This window comes from Cupressus sempervirens, chromosome 2, assembly GCF_028749045.1.
Source record: "Cupressus sempervirens isolate cs-2001-9-10 chromosome 2, ASM2874904v1, whole genome shotgun sequence".
Taxonomy (NCBI): domain Eukaryota; kingdom Viridiplantae; phylum Streptophyta; class Pinopsida; order Cupressales; family Cupressaceae; genus Cupressus; species Cupressus sempervirens.
Genome location: NC_143119.1, coordinates 757,112,577 through 757,136,145, shown reverse-complemented (window position 1 = coordinate 757,136,145; position 23,569 = coordinate 757,112,577). Strand labels below are relative to the sequence as shown.

Here is a 23,569-nt window from a genome sequence, read left to right as displayed (position 1 = left end):
GTGTCAGGACATTATGCGATCCTTGAAGGAAATTTGCAAAAGGCACAAAATCAGCAGAAGCAATATGCTGATCAATACAGGGTTGAGAGGTCTTTCGAGATAGGAGACATGGTGTACCTCATGTTACAGCCGTATAGACAGTCCTCTCTCAAGAAGAGTGGAGCAAAGAAATTGAAACCACGCTACTCTGGACCATTCAAAGTAATTAGGAGAGTGGGCGAAGTAGCTTATGAGTTGGAGTTGCCTGCAGACAGTAAAGTGCATAATGTGTTCCATGTGTCACGCCTTAAAAAGGCATTGGGCCACAATGTGGTGCCTTCAGTAGTATTGCCACCTCTTGATGATGAGGGAAAGCTTATCTTGGTTCCCAAGGCTATACTTGACTCTAGGGAGAGGGTGCTTCACAGGCGGATTATCAAGGAGTACTTGGTCAAGTGGAAGAATCTACCAATGGAGGATGCTACTTGGGAAAATGAGTAGATATTACAGTATCCAGAGTTGAAATTGCTTGAGGACAAGCAATTTTGGGAAGGGCAAACTGTAATGTCCCCTTTTTAAGATTCATAACATGATGTTGTCATTAGCCTATTTCCCCACGGTCCCGTAGGCTATCCAGGACATCAAAGGGACTTGGAGGCCATTTGGCCTAGATAGTTTCAGTTGCAGGTCTTTCTGAGCAGTTTTGAGGCAACTTTGGGCATACTTACTATTTATAGTAAGTCATCTTGGACATGGTCGGACATCCAGTGGCACCGGTATGATGATGGTAATTGTTTAAAATTGACAAGAAGACTTGCTTATCATTGATAAGATTTGTTATGCATTGATAAAGCTATTTTATAAAGTTAAATTTAAATATTTAACTTTATTAATGCATAGACTATAGTTTGTGAAAAATATTTAAATTAAAAGAGTCCCCTTTATTTTATAACAAATTGGAGACATAAGTTACATAAAGGGAGTTATGTTTTATCCCACATTGAGAAAACGAAGGATTGAGCTCTTGTGAGAACACTATAAAAGAAATGGAAGAGCTTCTTTTTAGTATGTTTGGATAAAGATTAATGTTATGTTGCTGGATATCTAATTATCGGGCTCGGAGGATGGAATCCCTCTTTGCTAGCATTCTCTTCGCTGTTGAAAGACACAGTCAGGAGGATTAATGGTGTTTCCAAACACATTGGGTTTCATTTAGTGTTTTGCTACAGTACGGATGAATAGTGTTTTGCTACAGTGTGCGTGAATGGTGGTTGCTACAGTGCGCGTGAATAGTGGTTGCTACAGTGCGCGTGAAAAGTGAATTTTCTATAGTGCGTGAACAGTATTTGCAACAAGTTTATTGTTTATTCTTGTTGATTTAGGGGTTTGGAAGGCTGCCAACTACATCTGCAAAAATACTACAGCAACTAATTCCAAGTTTCTTCTGTCAAATTTTTATACTTTGCATTGTAGTTGTTGAATACAAGACTGATATTTGTCGCAGCATGTTAAACAATTGTATGAGCACATTTACATGGCAAAAATCAATATTTAATTAGTAAATTAGAAGTTTCAGATTTTCCTAAATATTGTAGTATGTGCGCCAAGTGTTTGACAAAAATGCTATGTTGAGTTATTAAGCAAATTAATTGATATCATAAAGTAGCTTGCAAGTTTCTTTATTGGGAAAAATAGGGGAGGATACTACATTGCAATATTGACTGAGTGGTCGAGCATCAAAAGAGTCACAGTGTCAAGCAAGCATTCAATCCTAGTGTTGATCGAGTGACTGCAGAATGCATTTGTCAAATATTCAATTGATTGAGGCCGACTATTTGGATGTTTATTATTGTTTTGGAAGGGTATTCAAACCGACTTGTCCTAACTTATATAAGAAAGGTCAAGTTGTGAGGATAAAATGAACAAGTGAAATAATGAAATAAGATGGCTATGTAATCGAAGGCAAAGGCAGAGCAAGAAATTGTGAAAGATAAGTTGCAAAGAACATTTGATTAGGAAGGATCAAGAGATCAAGCCAGAATAAAGATTTGAACCTGCAAAAAAAGTTGCTTCATCAATGAAATCAAAAATTGTTGTTGCTTTCTAACCATTGTAGCAGTAAAGAAATCTTTTAACAGAGTTGACTTAACAGTTATTTTGTAAATCATTTAACAAGGGGACATTTCATGATTGAAATGTTTAAAAACCTCTAACCAGGCCACTCCTAACAGGGTGATCCAAATCCTCTAACAAGGTCATACTCAACAGTATGTCTTGTAACCTCTAACAGGATTGGCTCCTACCAGGACTCACTTCAGAAGAGTGAAAAATATTGTGACTAGTTGCAAGGTGGTTTTTCCCAGATTGGGTGTCCACGTTAAATCTTGGTGTCATTTGTGTTCATCTTATTTTTTTATGCTTTATGTTTCTGCAACTAAGTTACTTAAGGTTATAACAGATTAACAAATCTTAAGATTGCTTTGTTAACCGAGTGACAGTAAAATTCTAATGTTAACCAAGCTAGTCACTATGGCATGATCAGTGAAAGTTTGTATTGACATCTAAGGGACAAGGATTTGTTTTTGGAGTAACTAATTCACCCCTCCCCTCTCAGTTACTGCCTTACATTTTCAACAATTGGTATCACCAAGGAAGTCAAGCTAGGAGAACAAATTGGCCTATCAAATTGGCACTCTCTCTAACACTAACCTCACACACCAGCTCATAAAGAACATTTATTTTGTCAAATCAATCCAGTTGGTGCTTGCAGGAAAAAGGTTTTAAGAACCTAAGTTAAAGATCAAGATATCTTATAGAAGGGAGATTCCTAAGCTTAACAAAGACAACTTTTCAGCATGGCAAGAATTGATGAAGCTGCATCTATCAAGCTTAGTGATATTGGTCTGTTCTACTTGGAAAACAGATAAGTACCACCACCCAAGCCTATGACTGTGGAGCAAATGAAAGAAGCAAAAGATCACAATATAATGATGATTGATATAGCTTCCTCTCTGAACTATTCTGAATTTGATAAGGTCAAAGATTGTCCCACTGCATTTGACATGTGGGAAAAGCTCTGACAAAAATGTGTAAAGTGCCAAGGCAGAAAGTTTAAGAGGCAAGTTTGATCATTTGAAAATGAAAGAAGGTGAGAACATTGCTCAATACACTGAAAAGATCAAAGAAAGTGTAAGTGTAATCAAAGCTGTAGGTGGTAAAATTGATGATGAAACAATAATCAGAAAGGTACTAAGAACTCTTCTTCCTATTTATGCAATTAGAGTTTCAGCTATTTAAGAGATGAGATGCAATCCAGCAAATGATTTAACCTTAGATGCTCTTGTGGGAAGATTAACTACTTTTGAGTTGGATAACTTTGATAACTATGCTTCTACTTCTAGCAATTTGAATCTACATTCAAAGCCAAACTAACTCTTGGTAGAAAAGGAGGGAACTCAAAAGGCAAACAAGTTGACAGTGAAGAAGAAGATGAATCTGATGAAGACCTTGAAGTCATTGAAGCTCTTCTAGCAAAAGGGAAGGGAAAATTCAGAGGCAAAATTCCATTTATTTGTTTCTCATGTGAAGAGTTTGATCACATTGCTGCAAGGTGTCCAAACAAAGAAAATAAAGATGAGAAAAAGGTTAAGGCAAGAAAGACTTCAAAGGCTACAAGGACTACAAAGACAAAGGTAAGAAATCGTGTTACATTACACAAGATCCTAATAGTGATAATGATGAGGATGAAGTAGTCTATATTGCTATTAAAGATGAATCTAATAATGAGGAAAATGAAAAAATGGCACTTATTTCCCATGTTAGCAAAAATGATACATGGATCATAGATAGTGGTTGTTCTCATCACATGACTGGTGATAAAACTAAATTTGAACATTTTGAACAATATGATGGTGGAAGTGTTAGATTTGGAAACAATGAACCATGTTATGTAAAAGTGGCGCAAGAGCACCTAAGCCAACTCCTAGTCCCAACTCTACACTTTGGGTTTGTGGCTTGTACTGACCTTAGCCAAGTCAGTTAGGTGTGTTTGGACCTTAGAAGGTCATAGTTGGGTTTGCTTCTAGGTGAATTTGACTAGGTTCAATCCACTCTAGGTGGTTCAGTTTTCTTGCTTTATGTTGCTTGTGTTTTGGGTGTTAGGAAGCAAAACTAGGGTTATGGATCTTATACCCTAGAAGCCTGAGGAAGATGTGGTTGTGAGCTTATCTTGTCCTCTATGATGTTTTTACATCCTTTTGCATAGGTTGGAGGTCATAACTTGTCATTTGGTAAAAACAAATTGGGAAAGATATCAAAAAGATGTCAATTGTGCAAAAGTTGTCAAATAGGTCAAAATGGTCAAAATCATGTGAAATGATGTTTTGAAGGCTAAATCATGCCTAGACATCCTAAATGGATCATAGTGGACCAATTTGGAAGTTTCCAAATGATGGGATGTGATGTCCCCACCTTCTAAATTAAAATCTAATAATAAAGAATAAAATACAATAAATAAATGGTAAATAAAAAAATAAAAAATAAAAATAAAAATAATTAAAATAATAATAATATTTAATTAATTATTGATATAATATTACATATCAATTATTTGATTATAATATGAATATAATTTAGTGATAATGTAATATTAAGTCATAATATATAATACAAATGAAATCATATCAATTACAAGAAAGATAATTTCATATTCATATAGTTGTAGCGGTATCCGCCAATATCTTGTTGTGTTACAAAGGACTTTCATTATTTGAGGGGCGGGACCTATGCCCTCGTCTAGCCCTTGCAGGGATCGTCGGAATGCACAGTTCCTCACCCTCCATCTAAGATGTAATACTGGGATCGGTAAGAGAGGGGGCCCACGACAGTACTTGGCCTTGGACGACATTTGTGATTGCTGCAAAGGCGGGAATCAACAAGTAGATCCACGGCTACCATCCCACCCATCACTACGAAGGCATACTCGAGTAGTAGGAGCCAACACGTGAAATCCTAACATTAATGGAAAGTTTAACATAGTCGCTAAGCTGGAGTCTATGATGTATCCTATGAATAAAATTACTAATTACCATAAACAAATCAATATGTTACGAAAAGGTGCATCATGATCAACATGTCTCTTGGATGAATCGGATTCATCTACAAGTATAAGAGGGCATTCGACCTCTCTTCACTGGAGAAAAGGACAGAGGAGATATATCAGGGGATTACTGGTAAATGGAGGAAGGTCTGGACTAAACAATCTCTATAGTTCACTGCTGCATATATATATCGAGCAGAAACAACAATTGGAAGATATATTTAACAGCCACGTCAGCTTCCAACTATAGCTATCAATATTCAATCCTTGTTCAATAGAATTGTTTCAGATCATAATATATAACTTCTTTCCATTTCTAGGAACTACACGTGTTTCAAGCCTTGTCTAAATTGGCGATTCAAGTAGATAGACTATTCAAATAGCAGCCAACATCGCTAAGACAAGCATCGAATCAAGTATTATGAGCATACAAATGTCTACATAATCATACAAAAGCAACCATCGAGAGATTAGCAACTCAACGAATATCTTCAGCAGTTGTCAGAAAAAAGAAAGGTGTGTTCTTTCCATTGGATAGAGGAAGATAGTAATTGAAGAGTGCTTATAGACATCCCTATGACCATTGAAAGGAGGTGTATGATAGATTGAAGAGTTTATACACACCGACTAGCATTTATATATTTAAATTATTATACTAGATAGACATTCAAAGGAAGTCACAAATAATATCCCAATACATCATATAAAAATCAATCAAGATATCCATAAGTTCACATCCTCCAAATCTATATATTGGTCCCCTATCATTAGAAGGTACATAGAGATAAGATCATCCATAAACCAATATAATCATCTTATTGACCAAAAGATCATTGTAGTTATAATATATATATATATATATATATTCTAGGGTCTACAATTATAGTTTTATATACAAATCAAGGCATATAATATCTACCATCTGTTTATTATCGAAATAACTATTAAGAATAAGAGTCTTAATAGGAAGAAGTCCCTCACAATTGCAGTGGTCAGATCGTTATCCCACTATTATAAATTTGATTTTGATAAGGGACATTACATGGAAGTCAAAGTTGCTAAGAAATGCAAAAGTTGTATTAGCAGTTGGCATAGTCTCTCACTTCTTTTCCCTATATAAGAAGTGCCCACCCCTCATTGTAAAAATAATCTTTTATTGTATGCAAGAAAGCTCTAATAAAATTGTGCAAATATAACTTTGATTGTGTAGTCTTGTTTTGAAGAAAAGTGAATACAAAGAAGCAATTGGAGCTTAAACTTTTACAAGAGTGATTGTGGTGATATATAGAGCGATTATGGTGATACTAAACTAGAAGCATTGACTGTAGCTTGTATTGTCGTCTCAATTCGCAAAAATAGTTAGAATTCCCTACTTTTGGAAGTCTTTGCACCCTAATGGTAGAGGTTATTCTTATAGAATAGATTAAAACAAGACTTAGAGCCAAATCAGTACACTTTCAACTAGCCTTTGAGTTAGTGTTGGTTTATCGCTCTAACCGTTTCCAACTATTAGATTGAAGAGTACTTGGAGATTTCATCTTGCCCGCTACTCACTCCGTGGGTAAGTGGATTCTTTCCTGAAAGATAAGAAAAAAGAATATCAGTAACACCCCTTTCAAAATCTCTCAACTTCTTGCTTATCTTGAGTTGATTCAAGGAATGGTGAGAAGGGGGAGCCTTCCCTTCAAGGTAGGAGAGACTGTCTCATATGCTATGGCTGGTCTACCTATTTTGTGATTGGATTTTAACAAACCGTTGATTGCAAAATTTCCACCTAACAATATTCACAAGAAAAGGAAATTAGGAAGAGGCAACGAGAAGAGTTAAATGCTCTCATTCATTCGCAATCACACCTACATCTGCATCCATATCTACAAGTTGTATTGGAGAGGGTTCTTCCATGCCTCCATTTCGTTTTAGTATTGGTGCTTCTACTTCTACTCCTAGTGGTGTTGTTAGCCTTGGCTTAGATTCCAAAAATCAAAGTTGGTCAATTATTTTGTGCCACGCACTACTCCTAGTGCACAACCCTCGCTTGAGAGCATGGGTTGGAACAAGGAGGGCCATGACACTACAAGAAAACAAATTTGCAAGCTTTGGTATTTTTGTCACATTCCATTTGTTGCAGCCAAGTAATTCTTTTTGACTTGATTGCTTTAAGATTAAAATTTAAATTTAAAATTTATAGTTTGGAGTTGAACTTTGTAGTCTAATGATAGATTATAATCTATTTTTGACAAGTCTCCTTATTGACAAGGCATGGTAGATGTCACAACCATTTGTGAGGCGAGATTTAAAGCCACTACTGATGTTGAGTTAAGTGGCCCCCTCTTATTAGAAATGGTTAATGATATAAAAGTTGAGCCAGAGGATCACAAAATATCTTGGAGCCAAAAGGGTTGCACAATCATAATAGATAGTTAGACGAATAGGAGGAATAGGTCACTCATAAAAAAATTTGTTTCCTATGGAGGTGATTGATCTTTCTACTTCTCTAAATACCTTGTATAGCTTATATTTTGGTTTGTTGATTAATCCATGATAATTGAGAATTATTTTGCTTTATTTTCAAGAAACACCATGTTCTGCAAGTCTATTGATGCTTCCTCACATATAAAAAATGTCACATGCTTATGTGAGGCTATTGAGGAAGTCATACATGAGGTGGGGGAAGAAAATGTGGTGCAGGTGATGATGAATAATGCAGCAAGTTATGTTGCTGAAGGCAAACTTTTAACTTTTTAAGTTTTGATGGAGAGGCATGTATGAATTTATTTAAAATTTTCTCAACACATCTAAATTTCTATTTAATTTAAAATTGTTGCAGGTAAACTTTTGATGGATAACGAAAATGTGGTGCAGGTGATGACAAATAATGCAACAAGTTATGTTGCTGAAGGCAAAAACTTTTAAGTTTTGATGGAGAGGCATCTATGAATTTATTTAAAATTTTCTTAACACATCTAAATTTCTATTTAATTTAAAATTGTTGTAGGTAAACTTTTGATGGATGACGAAAATGTGGTGCAAGTGATAACGAATAACGCAGCAAGTTATGTTGCTGAAGGCAAACTTTTAACTTTTTAAGTTTTGATGGACAGGCATCTATGAATTTATTTAAAATTTTCTTAACACATCTAAACTTCTATTTAATATAAAATTGTTGCAGGTAAACTTTTTATGAATAGGCACCCAAAAAAAATTGGTCTCCATGTGCGGCCCATTGCCTTGACCTCATAATCAAGGATGTTGATAAGCTTAAAAGGGTGGAAACATGCATTTAAGGGCCAAAAATATCTGTAAATTTATCTACAAACATGCATTGGTCCTTAGCATTCACAAGGCAAAAGGACTTAATTCATCTTGTTAACACGAGATTTATCTCAAATTTTCTCACACTAAAATCCTTGGACAGCATGTTTGCATGTTTGTTGATGAGGAGTGGTCTGCCTCATCCTATGCTAGACCACTGCAAGGATGGATGTGGCAAATTGTATATTTGATAAGCCAGGGTTTTTAACAACTTCTGCAGAGATCATGCAAGTAAATATATTCTTGTTTGTTTGCAACTTTGCAATTTTTCTTATTTTAATGCACACGTGTAACTTAAGTGCTTTTTTAACATTATCTGCAGGTCACTGAGCCTCTGGTAGTTCTCCTGCAAGTTGATGATGGGGAGAAGCCCTCTATGGGCTACATATATGAGGGGATGGATAGGGCCAAGGAGGCCATTAGATCCATGTATTTAGGAGTTGGATAAATATGGCCCCATTTGAGAGATAATTGATAGGAAATGGCAAAATCAGCTTCACAAGTCGATCTATGCAGCAACTTATTTCCTCAATTTGACATTTCGTTTCCTCAATAACTTCAAGGCCAATGAGGAGATTTTTAGTGAAGCTTTAGCTTGAGCAACAAACCTTACTATTCATGTTGTGAGTACATACTCAAGGGAGCAATTATATTTCAGACCAATCCAAAGTGTATCTCACATCTGCCGAAGAATGAAGAGCTAAAGCATTTCTGCAGAATAATTTTACTCCCCATGAATGAAGAAATATTATTCCGGTCATAGTTGATGTGAGTAAAATAACATGACTCACACACTTCCTGAATCAAATATTAGAAGAAGAGGATACACTTATTACGGCATCTTGGCCAACAACTTTTCTGGAGTCCTTAAAGATCAGATCAAAGAGGTGAATACCTCTATTTAAATACCAGTAAATTCAACTTGGTTTATATTACAACAATTGGAAATATTGGAAACGTGAGCGCAGACATCTTCAAGCTCTATTGAGCCTGAATATATAATATCCTTCTTCATAGTGTGAAAGGGTGTATTAATCAAGGGAGTTTCAGGTTGCATTCATTAAGGCTTGGGCACTATTTCTGCTCTCTGATGCTCATGTGAGCTTCTTTCAGAACTATTTTGGTAGATTGTGAAGTTTTTCCTAAAGCGGTGGACTGATCTTGTATGTATTAACGAACCCCAGATGCTTCTATAGTCTTGTGACCTGTTTGTATTAACGAACTCCAGATGCTTATGTAGTTTTGCCACCTGTTGGTACTGCAATTTCCAGTGCAGGCAAGGAGAATAAGGTTGTTGATGTGGTGCTTATACAAATCTGGCATGTGACCAATATTAACATTCCCTTTAGCAAGCTACTCATCTATAGATTGAGCGGATGAGTACGTGCTGGAAGATTGAACAAAGGGGAAGTCACAGTATTCAGGATTGATAACAGAGGTACACAGACATGCCCTTTGACCCACAGGATCAATATTATTCTGAATAGTCGAATAAGCAGAGCTGGGATGGAATTTTCAGCATTGCACAGAAAATAGATCATAGTCATGCCTACCTAAACAGTTTATCACAAGACATTTTTTTATGCCAGATGGTCAGATCATAGTCTTGCCTGATTATTTAGAGATGTATGGTTCTTGCATTGGGAAGTGCAGGAATTCGATGATCCTTAGAAATATTAATTTTGTTGGCATCTGTAAAGTCTGAATTGGAAAAAAAAAAAAAGATGATGTTGAACATTGTATGGTGTTGTTCCTGAACCACTAAGTCTGAGTATAGCATCAAGGCTTGTTAATATCGATGCTGATTGTATGAGAACAATCTGAATTATGTCCGCAACACTATGAATTGATCTCAGATCTGATCCGATATCAATGCAATATGGCAAAGGTGCTTGAAATCGATTGCAATTAAATCTTCAATCAAATGATGCTCAAAGATGTAGAGTGCAGCATTATAAATGCAAATTGCTGATATTCAAGTGAATGAATATATTGTGTCATCCATCATAGCTTGCCAATGAGATCAGAGATGTTCAGGCGTATGGCTGACCTGAGAGAACTGTAGAAAGTTGAGGCAGCATTGGTAAAGTTTGTGATGTTGGTTGACGTGGCATGTGAGGCTGAGATTGTTGGCCTGCATGCAGTGGAGGATGTGAAGGAATGTGTTGAGATCACTGTGATGGATGCTGCATTATAATTTGGGGTTATGACTGTGTTGTCACTAGAACCTGAACTTGCCGCCACACATGCATCTGTGATTGTTGTCGTGGTTGTGGCTGAATCTGCAGTAGATTTGTTTGTTCCTGCTGCTTGGTTGAACGTGTCCCTGTTGAACAGTCTCCATTTGTTGTCATAGGGCTGATATCAGATCCAGAGGGAGTCTAACAATCCATTAGAGGCAACCTTGTACAAAGGAAAGGTTGATGTAAGAACTTGAGCTTCAAAGAGAGCAGCTAGAGGATCTGCTTTATTCCAAATCCAAGGATCTTGGTCATATTGGTTTAAAAAGAGTAGACCATGTTGAGATGGCTTCTCTAGTGATCAGCAGAGGACTCTGATTCATTCGATGGAATCCCATTTATGTACGCTGGAAGACCTTTATACGGATAACTAGATCGTGATATTCCTGGATACTTGGTGAGCTTGGGATTTACCACGAGTAATGCAGACTCCTACTTTGTATTTCATGACAGAACAAAGTATGTGAAAATTCAGTATCACTATATCTGAGATATGGTGCAAAGGAATGCTATTCAACTGGAGTACATTAGCACTATGGAGCAAACACCAAATGTTCTCACCAAGCCTCTTGCTTGAATGAGGTTCGCATACTTCCAAGAGAAGCTTGGAATTGTGTAGAATGAGGATCTGGCTGAGAGGAAGTTTCAGCATTTGTGATACATTGAGATGTATCCTCGATGTATCTTCCGCCCTCTATGAGTAGGCGAGGTGGTAATTGCATTCTTCTTTTAGAAAAGTCTGAGGTGCGAGCCCTCATTGTCCACCCTCTACGAGTAGGCAAGGTGATAATGCATTCTTTTTTGGGAGAAGTTTGAGGTGCAAGCCCTCATTGTCCACCCTCTGTGAGTAGGTATGGTGGAACAACCCTCTGCAAGTAGCAAAGTGTTAACACACTCTTCTCTAGGAGAAGTTTGAGGAGACTTTTTTTCATCCTCTACGAGTAGGCATGATAAATCTACCCTTTGTGAATAGGTATAGTGGATGTCATCGAAGAAATCCAAGATTGTGCTTGTTCACCCTCTAGGAGTAGCTATGGTGAAAGTCATGTTAAGATGATAAAAAGCACTTGTGCTTTATTTGATTTCCATCAACAATGGTAGCCATGATGAACCCATCCTCTGGAAATAGCTATGATGGTTGTCACCATGTTACCTAGTTGTTTAGAAGAAATCCTCCCTAGCTAACGAGTGTTGATTTTTGTAGCTAGGTCGGATCCCTTCTTGGGCTGACTAGAGTTGTGATATGCTAATTGGCCTTCAACCTTAGCATAAAAGATTTCTCTATACCGCAATAGCTATCGAGAATGATTCCTCCCTAGCTAAGAGGGAGTGTTAATGTTATTGTAGCTATGGTCAGAATCCTTCTAGGCTGATATAGATATCATAAAGGTTATGATAATATATTTATTATGATACAATAATAATATTTGTTGTTGTGATTAATAATGTAATAAATATATCAATAATATAATATTATGTGATTATATTATAATATATAATTATTATGTTATTATATTATTATATACTAATATAATATTATATTATTATATTATATTGGGGGCCAACTTTATGGTATTAATAATTTATTTATTGGAGGCCCAACTTTGAAAGTGTGGTGTCCCTTCATGAAGTCATGAAAAAACTCATTTGATTAGTATAAAGGACAATTAATCTCCCTTCCTTGAATATATAGAATAATGGAAAACATACAATCTGCTTTATTAAGCAAATGAAGTGCTCGGGGGACACAATAATGAATTGTCAATGGTTGGGAGGGCAAATTATCGCCCATAGTAAACGAGCACCGAAACTCAACACATTGAATGAAAACCTACTTATTTCCTGAAGAATGGATGGCAAAAACTATTTGATTTCCTAAGGCAGCTTCATGTGGAGGTTGCATCTACCCTTCAATATTGAAGAATTTCAGCAACCTGGATACTTTTAGAAGATAAGTGTAATCGCTGTGATCTTTGTACTCAGCGAATATTTCAGTAAGTCTTTGTGTAATTGTTTGTGATAGCAATTTTATTGATGGAAACATTTGAATAAAATATTCTATTCCAGCCTGTTTTATATTTGCAAATTTATTTTATATGAATATTTCAGATCTAAGCACTTAACGTGAATTTGCTGCGAGTGTTTTAGATCTAAGCGTTTGGTATTGTAAGAATTTGGTATAGCTCTGATACCATGTAAGGATTTGGTATAGCTCTGATACCATGTAAGAATTTGTCTAAGGGCAAAATTCACCCACAAACTAAGAACTCAAACACAAGCACAACTGTTGACCAAAAATGGATATGATCAATTAATCAGAGTATGTCCTAATACATTGCTCTGTTCAATATATGATATCCAAACACACTAAGAGTGCCTGTATATAAAGCCCTCTCAGGAAACACCTAGAATATCTCTAGAAAGAACCAGGAGATAAGAGAAGCATCATGACAACTAAGCACATGCCTTATCCATCATTTTAGATGAGTGGATAAGAATGACAAGGTTGTAGATAACATGTGCTTAATTAGTATGCTAACTCCTATGTTGTAGACACCATATGCATAAAAGAGGTACGGACTCCTATGTTGTCAACATGACAACTCACAAGAGTACGCATACTCCTAGGTGGCTAATAAATAAATATAAAAATAAAGCATTAACCTAAGTAAACTTAAGTAAGTGTAAATAGTAAATATTTATTTACACCAACACCCCCCCTTAAGTGCAACTTAGGGGAATGCCCTTAAGCTTACGAAAACTAGGATGCAATGCATGATGGATCCCAGCTACTAGGCCATGTTAGGTACCCATGTATATAATGATATGCAAATCTCTCATAAAGCGGGGAAAGAGGGAAAACCTCATGGGAAAAACCCTCTCCCAAAAAGAGAGATGAAAAGAGATGCATGGATGGATGGAGTAATCAAGAACCCCCCCATTACGACATACATCAAGTATATACAAGAGAAAAATGGAGGACAAAACCCCCTAAGAGGAAAAAGTCCTCCCCAAAAAAAAGGAGACGAAGTAGTCCCCCCCCTAAAGGTAGTGTGTCGATCAGTAAGAAATGCTCCGATGTAGAAGCTGATCCATGACCTTTCAATGATGTTCCTCCCCTTTGGAAGAAACAAATGTAAGGGTACAAAGGAGATGCGTCCCTTGTATGGAGAAGCAATCTCTAAGAGGAACGGTGTCTCTAGAACTTGTTCAAGTGTCCCTGTGTCGATGCTAATGATGGTTTCCTGCAAAACTGCTGAGGAGAAGTGCAGATCGAATAAGGAGTGATGTAGAACCTATTTCAAAAAACCAACAGTCTTCTCAAATGACAAAGAGACCTCCTGCAGATGCTGTACATAAGTATCCACAATCACATCTGCCCGTAAAGACTGATCATGTAGAGAATGGACATGAGGGTCAGAGTGGGCCCTCGCAACAACTGTAGAAGGATCGTCCTCAGCAAAGAGAAGCAGTAGATCATCAAAGAAGTCCTCCAAATCCGCTGTGTGTGACTCTATGAACAAACCTGAAATGTCTGACAAAAAGTCATCACCTGAAAGACAAAGTGTACCCTGTTGTGTTGAAGTACATGAATCTATCATTGTGGCAATGAATGTATTATTCGCCTCAAAGAGAAGATGAATATCATCAATAGTGTCTCCCACATCTTCAATGTGAGACTCCACGAACAAGCCTGCAAGGGCGGAAAGGAAGTCATCGCGTGAAGGTAGAGTAGGAAGACATAAAAGGTCCTACTACACTAAATCCGAAGCATCTGTGATTGGAACAAGATCAGTAGGAGCAATAGGAGTATCTGGAGGTGTAATCTCATCTGAAGAGGAGTCAACTACAAATGGAGCTATGAGATCTTTTGGGAATGAAGGAATGTTTGGATCTCCATACATCTCCCAAAGATACATCTAATTATCATAATGATCAAATTTCTTAAGGTGAGTCATTGAATCCAGAACCTCATAATCCGTATATAGAAAGAGAACAGTACTAATGAGTGAAGAAGTCTCAATATCATAGTCAAGTCCTCTCGCATATGGTAGTGCATTGTGCTGACTGAGAAATTTGATAGCAATTTGACTCCATTCCTAAAAGTTGTCTAGGTGCAAATAAATCAAATCTGCCTCTTCCATGATGGACTAATCAATGTAACACCCAAAGAATCAAAGAACCCCCTAATGTATGATTTAGGCACTTGGTAGCTACTTGCCAATTTAAGCTCTATTTCTAAAAGCAATATTTCTGTCTACAGAACCTATAATCTGATTTCAGATCTGAAAAGTAGACAAAAAAATATGCACTTTCAAAAAAAAGAAACCTGATCTGGAGTCCAGATGAGCCCATACTAAGCATTTTAAGTGGCAAAAATTGGGATTTGCGAGTTGTAGAAAAATCCAAGAACAGAGATCTCAAACCACCTGCACCAATGTGTAGATCATGAAATTCTACCACAAAACAAAAAAAATTGCTCGCAAAAAGGAGTCTGTATGAGGCAGATATCGCTATTCGAAAATTGTTGCTGCTGTTATTTTTTTTGAATCACCACCGTCATGCCTCAAAAAATCAAATGGCTCTAGATTTTGCCTAAGATATCCGATTTTGATGAAACAAAATCCGATCTAGGGGTTTTTTGACCTTTCGAATGTGATGCAAATATCTAATTTGCACCAACAAGCACCAACCTTCACCTGTAAAAAATCTCCCCTATGGCCCAATGGCCAAAAAAATTCCGGAAAATAATGTAAATTGAAAAAATTTGTAGAGATGCAAATGAAAAAAAAGCAGTTCTAAAAATTAAATGTACAGATCTGAAATGATCATACCAATTCTACAAATCGGTCCTTCGGGTGCTGGTTTGTGAAAAAAATTTGTCTCGCGGTCGACTTTGGGCCAAAGTAGCCGAATTTACAGTCGATCTTCACCGAATCAGCGTTCTAGACGCAATGGCAAGGTCAAATCTAGCTCTAGACACTCCCAATTTCTGCAGTACTCCGGATTCGGGCCGAGGTGTTGAAGCAACAATGGTCTCGAATGGCTATATGATGAGAAAATCTCCAAGCTCTGATACCATGTAAGAATTTGGTATAGCTCTGATACCATGCAAGGATTTGGTATAGCTCTGATACCATGTAAGGATTTGCATAAGGGCAAAATTCACCCACGAACTAAAAACTCAAACACAAGCACAATTGTAGACCAAAAATGAATATGATCAATTAATCAGAGTATGTTCTAATACATTGCTCTGTTCAGTATATGATATCCAAACACACTAGGAGTGCCTGTATATAAAGGCCTCTCAGGAAGTACCTAGAACGTCTCTAGAAAGAACCAGGAGATAAGATAAGCATCATGACAACTAAGCACATGCCTTATCCATCATTCTAGATGAGTGGATAAGAATGACAAGGTTGTAGACAACATGTGTTTAATTAGTGTGCTAACTCCTGTGTTGTAGACACCATGTGCATAAAAGAGGTACGGACTCCTGTGTTGTCAACATGACAACTCACAAGAGTATGCATACTCTTAGGTGGCTAATAAATAAATATAAAAATAATGCATTAACCTAAGTAAACTTAAGTAAGTGTAAATAGTAAATACTTATTTACACCAACAAGTATGAGTAATTAAGCGAAGTGTCATCACATTGACTTGCCACTGATTAGTAATATTGTTTATCATTTTCATTTTCTAATTATGTACACAATTACTCTACGGCAAAGAATGTCTCTCTCTCATATATTGCAACATGGCCAAACTTATAGTCCAATGGACATTGGGAAGAAAATATGGCTGGAAAGAAATTGCCTAATTTTCAGGATAATAAGAGTTTGGAGATGCATTATTGGCAAAGTAAGAAAAGACAGACCCGCACAAGACTCCTAATGAAGCTTAGATTTCACATTAGCTTTGGTCTATCATATTATTATTCGGTTACCACAAACTAATACACTCAATATTGCTGCAGAATTCCTCCTCGCAGCTTTGTTAAAAGGGACTACTTGCAGAGCAGTGCTGAGCCATTTGGTTTCAGTTTAGTGTGCAAAGATCATAGCGGAAGAGTGTAATTCTTTTTTATAGAAGGGACGTGGAGATGACAACATACTTCGTAAACTATGCTAACAGCATGTATTCTCCTATGTTAACAGAATTGATTACAGTACAGAACAGCTGTATTTGACTCCACAATGCTGTAGGAATAGCCTTTAAAACCATTAACTCGATGAAACTACGCCGATTTCAAATTACATTAATGTTTGTATCGAACAAAGGAAAACAAATTAAATTCTACTATTCTAAACGCCATAATTAGACCGTAAACCCTAAACCCTAAATAATTATCTATTGGAATAACATGGAAATACTGACCAGACGAGGACCTGGTATCCTTTGCATCATCTTGGCCGTCTTGATTTTCCCAGTCATTAGACTTCTGACCACTTAGAGATGAAACCGAATTTGTTTGAGCTTCAGTTGAAACCGAATTTGTTCGAGCTTCTTCTTCAATCCCCTGCTTTAATTGCATTTCTGCATTGCCCTTTAATGAGTTCTCTTTCTCGTCAATTGAATTAACACCCAAGACTTCTTTTAGATTTGTGTTCACTTGCGTATCTTCATTGTTCTTTGGCCTCTCCGCATCAAATGATTCACCCCCAACGTATTCTTTTGGAATTGACTTTATTTCAATATCTTCATTTTGTTCTGGTAGGCTCGCTTCACCAGATGATTCAACCCCAAAGTCCTCTTTTGGTACTGAATTTTCCTTGGCGGAAGAAGGAGCCGCGTTATCCACAGTTTTGGTCTCTGTCATAGAAGAGACATTGGCAAAGAGGGGCACGGTTTGCCTCCTGGGAAATATCGAAGCCTTGGCCCCCAATGCTAATGAAAACACAGCGAATGAAGTGGCAATGGGGATGACGAGAGTTTTAAGCAGGTCTTTGACATCTTGCTTAGGATTGGGATTTGTTTGAGCTCTGCAGAGCAGTGTTGTATGTTTGCATTTGTGAGACACAAGTGTTTTCCTTTGTGTATGTCCGCAATGACGTTTGGGTGGCGAGTATTTCCACTGAAAACGTGATTGGGATGTTGAGACTGGGATGGTAGCTCCAATTTGTCTGTGGTAACAAGTAAACCCAACAGAAAGAGCCATTCCTTTGAACTCAAACCTAATCCAGGCTATCAATCAAAGGTTTAAGCAGCCTCAGCTTATTCACCAGCTTAATCAATTTCTCCTCCTCCGAATTTTTAACGTGTGATTACCGTGGCGCACGTAATGCGACGCAAAGGACAAAGGAAAATCCTAACAGTTGCTGTTGTGGGAAGCTGTTCAAATTTGTGGAGCAGGTGACCCATGCTTGCAAAAAAAAAAAGTAATAATTATGTTAAATATTATTATTTTTTAAAATTATTAATAAAAATGATTAAGAGAAAATATTGGAAACAAATTATTGGAAGGAAAATAAATTGTGAAGTCACAAGGTATTTTAAAATTATTAATAAAAATGATTAAGAGTAAAAATTGGAAACAAATAATAAGAAGGAAAACAAATTGTGAAGTCCCATATTACTTTTTCCAATTAGCATTGATTGCAATTACCAAATTATTTACAGCCCCCCTACCTTTTACAAGATTTATTTTCATTTTTAAACAGTCCCCCTACAAAAATAGGAGACGATTATATTTTATCTTTTCATGTTATTTAAAATATGCATAGAGTCAATGGGCCCTTGGTCTACCGCTGAAGTTAAAAGGTTCTTAAAGAGCCCACCAAGGATCAAGTCGAACACTATAGCTGCTTAAAATTAAGCGAGAATTCGAGTTAACCCTTTGTAATATCTCTATTTTCGTGATTGCATTGTCACTTTCGATGTGCTATTAAGCTATGTTTTTATGCGGCTTAGTAAAGAAAGAATAGCTTTAGCTTTTATGAGGTTAAAGATAGCCTATGCAACACAATGTTTCATGTATTGATTTTTAGTTTTTAGTTTTTTTCTTATGCAATTTTAGCTTCTATGAGGTTAAAGTGACTTTATGCAATAGACTTGTTAAAGATAGCTTATTGGACAAAGTGTTTCATATATTAATTTATGTATTTCAGTTTTTTTCTTGTGCAACTTGATAATGAGTACTTCCAATTGTTCAAGTATCTTTTCATTTGAGATATTCATACAATCAAAGATGGAAAGTTTTCTGCATGAAAGGAGAGTTTTGCAAGGGTGAAGGATCCCTGGTATGGAATGGATTCAATTGGCATATTGCTGAACTCTTGAAGATGCATCTACTTCTAAAATTTCATTGCAAATGAACAGCCAAACCAAAATATATGACTGTTGAAAGTCCCTGCATCATTCTAGTTGAAAAGAAAGCAACTCTTGCAAGTTAGTATCCCCAAATTGTTTTCGTTTAGGTTGATTCATCTTCTTCAATTATCACTTTGCAACCCATGTGTTTTATGTTAGTGCTAATCCTTTCCACTACACTAGTTATCTATTGCATTCATCCAAGTTAATATTAATAATCTTACTATCCAAAACCTATACATTTTTTCCCTTTTTTTCTTGTTGGAAATGGTCTACTACAAATTCACTTCATCTTTACTATGAGCATGTTGATCTTCACCATGGAAAGCATATGAATTAGAGCCATTAATCACAAGGTGAATTTCAAGACTAGTGGGTAAATCTACCTTATAAGCATTGTCATTGATCCTCTCCAGAATCTGGCAAGGACCAATTTTCTTACATTTCAATTTCGGACATGTCCTTATGGGAAACCTCTGTTAGAATTCTTTTAGAATAACTGAGAGGGGGGTGAATCAATTATTCAAGGTCCAATAATGTCCAATACACATTTTCAAATCCTTAATGGCATATAATTGAAATTATCATGCATGCAATTAAACATTAAACAATCATGAAAAGTAAACATGCACCACCACATTACACAAAGGATTTTGGTGACCCAGAAACCCTCCAGGAATAAGAAGGTAAAACTGGGGTGGGGATGACATCCACAAAATTACTATGCAATAGATTTCAACCACTTCTGATGGTTTGCCCTGTTAAAGGCTTTATACACTGTCAAATGTGACCCTGTTAAAGGATTTCTACACCCTGTTATGAGTGTGACATGTTAGAGGACTTACGAACATTCAACTTAGAATGCCACCCTATTAAAGGATTTACATAGAGCTGTTAGGCCCACCCAAGTCCATGGGATTTACAGTCACCTTCTCAAAAGAATATTTTATCCCTCTCTAAGGATCTCCTATCCTTCTCCTGAGGATCTCTTATCCTTCCTGGGGATCTTCTATCCTTTTCTTGAGGCTTATCCACCTAGTTGTTAAGCTAACCTAGCAATGTAGGATTTCAATGTCTAATACAATGGTAAGAAAGTATTAGAAAGGTTTTGACTTGATAAAATTGCAACTCTAACCTTCCAAATTTCATATCACTCTTCAGTTCTTTTCTTTGCTTGGCTTTTCTTCCTTGCAGTGCTAATAGCTTGTTCACCCTTCAAGATCTGTCTCCTTGAGTTCTTCCACTCGTTATGCCAATGCACTCTATGGTCACTTGATCAACTCAGAGTCTTGATGCTCTGTGCTTACTCCTCACTGTGTCCTCTTCTTAACACTTCACACTAGCCTTCTCTTGGCTTCTTCACACGACCACACTTATGACCAACTCCCTCTCTCACTATTGATCTCTGACCTGTAACTCCTTATAAAGAAGTTATGTTCTTCATTTCCCACTCATCAATTTGATTTGATCTAAGAGAATGATATTGTTTTCCCTCCAAATTGTTTCTTCCAGAAACTTCATGATAAGTCCATTAGTATTCGCCTTGAATTGGTTTGCATGGTTTACATAAAATTATGTGACATCTACTCAACATCCTTATCATCCAACTAATTCACAAAATTCAATGTAACAAACTTATCATTACTGATCTAGCGAATCCTTTTGTCTTATCAATAATGCAACAACTCGATATCATTGGTTTACTAATGCTCGGCATTAACCAGGTCTGGATTGCTCGGCACCCTCTATAGTTTTTGCTTTACTCAGCACCTGAAGCTTTCTTATATTACTTGGTTTCTACTATTTTCTTGAATCACTCGACTTCTATTTACTTCGTAGTGCTCGGCTCCTATTGGATTCTGAGTTACTCAGCACATGTTGACTTCTATATAGCTCAGCATATGAACATCTCTATTACTCGGCATATACAATTTTCTGGATCACTCGGTACCTGAATGATTCTTGATTTGTTTGGCATCCACTACCTTTTTCTGATGCTCAGCACCTGAAGGATTGCTTAGCACACACTGAAGTTGAACTTTCTCGGCTTTAACTAGCTTGCTCAGCACTCGCAAATGAACTTAGTCAGGTTCTACAAATGACTTAGTTAAACCTTACATCTTTGATGTGTCTTAGTGTGTCCATTCCCTATGTCTTAGAGTATGTCATCAATACACTATTTCATCAATGGCTTAGCTGATCATTATACTTCATTACAACATCATAACTTCAACCTTTCTTTAGGTGCTCTAGTTACATCTTATTGATTGCCTCCTCCTTGTTAATCAACCAATTGATAGTATTTGGATCACTTAAGCAATTGTCATTCCTTCAAGTAGCAAGTTTGACATCAATGACAAAAAAATGATTGAAAATATTCTTTGCCAATTCCATCATTCTTCATTCATGATCTTTTTCAATCATTTCCAACAATCTCCCTCTTTGGCATTGATGGCAAACCAAACTGATCAATTGATTGAGCTTATCAACTTAGCTACCACCAAAATTATATACCAAACAGAAAACTTTTTGTCATTACATATCTTCCTTTTTGTATCATGTCTCCCTCTTTTGCTGATACAAACTGAATCCTTTGTTCTGCTTCTCCCTCTTGACTGTTGCATCTTTACTCTGTATTCCTGATCTGTCATAGCTGCTTGCTGATCAGTTTCTTATCTCTTCTGGATCTCCTTCTTTCATTTTTTGGTCTACTACTAATCTCATACATCTCCCTCTTACCTTTTATTGATCAGTTTCTCATAAATCTCCCTCGTTGACATAAATGCCAAAGGTGTAGCATCTTCAACATGCTTGGTGTGAGCTTTGCATCTTATGTCTTTTTCCTCTGTCACCATGCTTGTGACTGATTTGGAATTTTTGTTCCTATTGTCATCCTCTGCATCATTCTTCTGATATTTCAATGATCTACTCCTGTTGATGCAGGGCAGCTTCTTTGTTGCTTTAGACTGCTTTAGTTAGGGGCTTTACCCCCAACTTGCCTCTAAGATATTAATAAGTATCCTTGGGCAATGGTTTGGTGAAGATATCTACAATTTGTTCCTTTGTGTGAATGTACTCTATCTTCACTTGTTTGTCTTCCACCAATTCTTTGACATAGTGATACTTGATTGCAATATGCTTGGTTTTTGCATGCATTACTGGATTCTTGGATATGTTTATAGCACTTATATTATCACAGTACAGTATCACAGGTTTGGTTACCTCTTCTTTCATTCCTTTCAATAGATGTTGGAGCCACACAATGTTTGTGCAATTGATTGTTGCTGCCACATATTCTGCTTCTGCAATGGACTGAGATGTGCATGTTTGTTTCTTGCTAGTCCAAGTAACTAGCCGTTTACCTAAGAATAATGCTCCTCCACTTGTGCTTTTCCTGTCATCAATGTTGCCTCCCCAATCCATGTCTGTTTATGCATTGAGCTCAAACTTCTCATTCTTTTTGTAGTACAGGCCAAAATCATTAGTTCCTTTGAGATACCTCATTATCCTTTTTACTACCATGAGATGATTTTCTCTAGGATTAGCAGAGAATCTAGCCACTATTCCAACTGCTAATGCTATGTTTGGTCTGCTATGTACAACATATTGTAGTTTTCCAATCACGGATCTGTACATTGTTTGATTGACTTCAGTTGATTCATCATTTTTGGATAGCTTATGTCCTACTGCCATTGGTGTGTTGACAGGTTTGGAGTCTTCCAATCCAAATGTCTTGAGTATCTCTTTGATGTACTTTGATTGTGTCAAGAATATACCATGTTTTAGTTGATGTACTTGCAATCCAACAAAGAACTTGATTTCTCCAAACATAGACATCTCAAACTCATGTTTCATTTTGTCAGCAAAACTTTTGCAAAGCGCTTCCTTTCCTCCAAAAATTATGTCATCCACAAAGATTTCAAATACAAGGATATCCTTACCTTCTTCTGATTTGATGTACATGTTGATGTTATCATCAGTTCTTTCAAATCCTATTTGCACTAGATCCTTGTGAAGTCTCTCATACCAAGCTCTAGGGGCTTGCTTTAATCCATATAGAGCCTTATGTAATTTGCATACCTTATTTTTGTTATTTTCATCAACAAATCCTCCTGGTTGCTCTATGTAGACTTCCTCTTCAAGTATACCATTTAGAAATGCGGACTTAACGTCCATTTGATAGACTTTAAATCCTTTGAAGGCTGCATATGCCAGTAAGGTCCTTACTCCTTCCATTCTGGCAACTAGAGCAAAATTTTCTCCATAGTCTAGTCCTTCTTCTTGTGCATACCCTTTACAGACTAGTCTTTCCTTGTTCCTTGTGATTTCACCATTCTCATCTAACTTGTTTCTAAACACCCACTTGGTTCCAATTACATTCTTGTTAGTTGGTCTTGTGACTAAGGTCCATGTCTTGTTCTTTTCAATTTGTTCTATTTCTTCTTTCATAGCATTGTATCAGTCATCATCTCTTATGGCTTCACTTACTATTTTTGGTTCCATTTTGTTGAGCAGACATGTCTCACTTCTGAGTCTATTCCTTGTCATTGGTCCTGCCTCTTTGTTTCCAATAATTTGATCTGCAGGATGATGTCTTCTTACATACTTTGCCAATACTGGTTCT

The 23,569-nt window shown here is 36.7% G+C and overlaps 1 protein-coding gene across 1 annotated transcript in view; it reads right to left on the bottom strand.

The window, feature by feature from the left end:
• Positions 1-18,001, bottom strand: part of LOC149575627 (putrescine-binding periplasmic protein-like protein) — a 188,505-nt gene extending 170,504 nt beyond the window's left edge. The window contains exon 1 of the mRNA XM_089815393.1: positions 17,014-18,001. Coding sequence (XP_089671519.1) covers positions 17,014-17,794 — 781 coding nt within the window. The 5' untranslated portion in view covers positions 17,795-18,001. The remainder of the gene's footprint in view (positions 1-17,013) is intronic.
• Between the last annotated feature and the right edge of the window lie 5,568 nt (positions 18,002-23,569).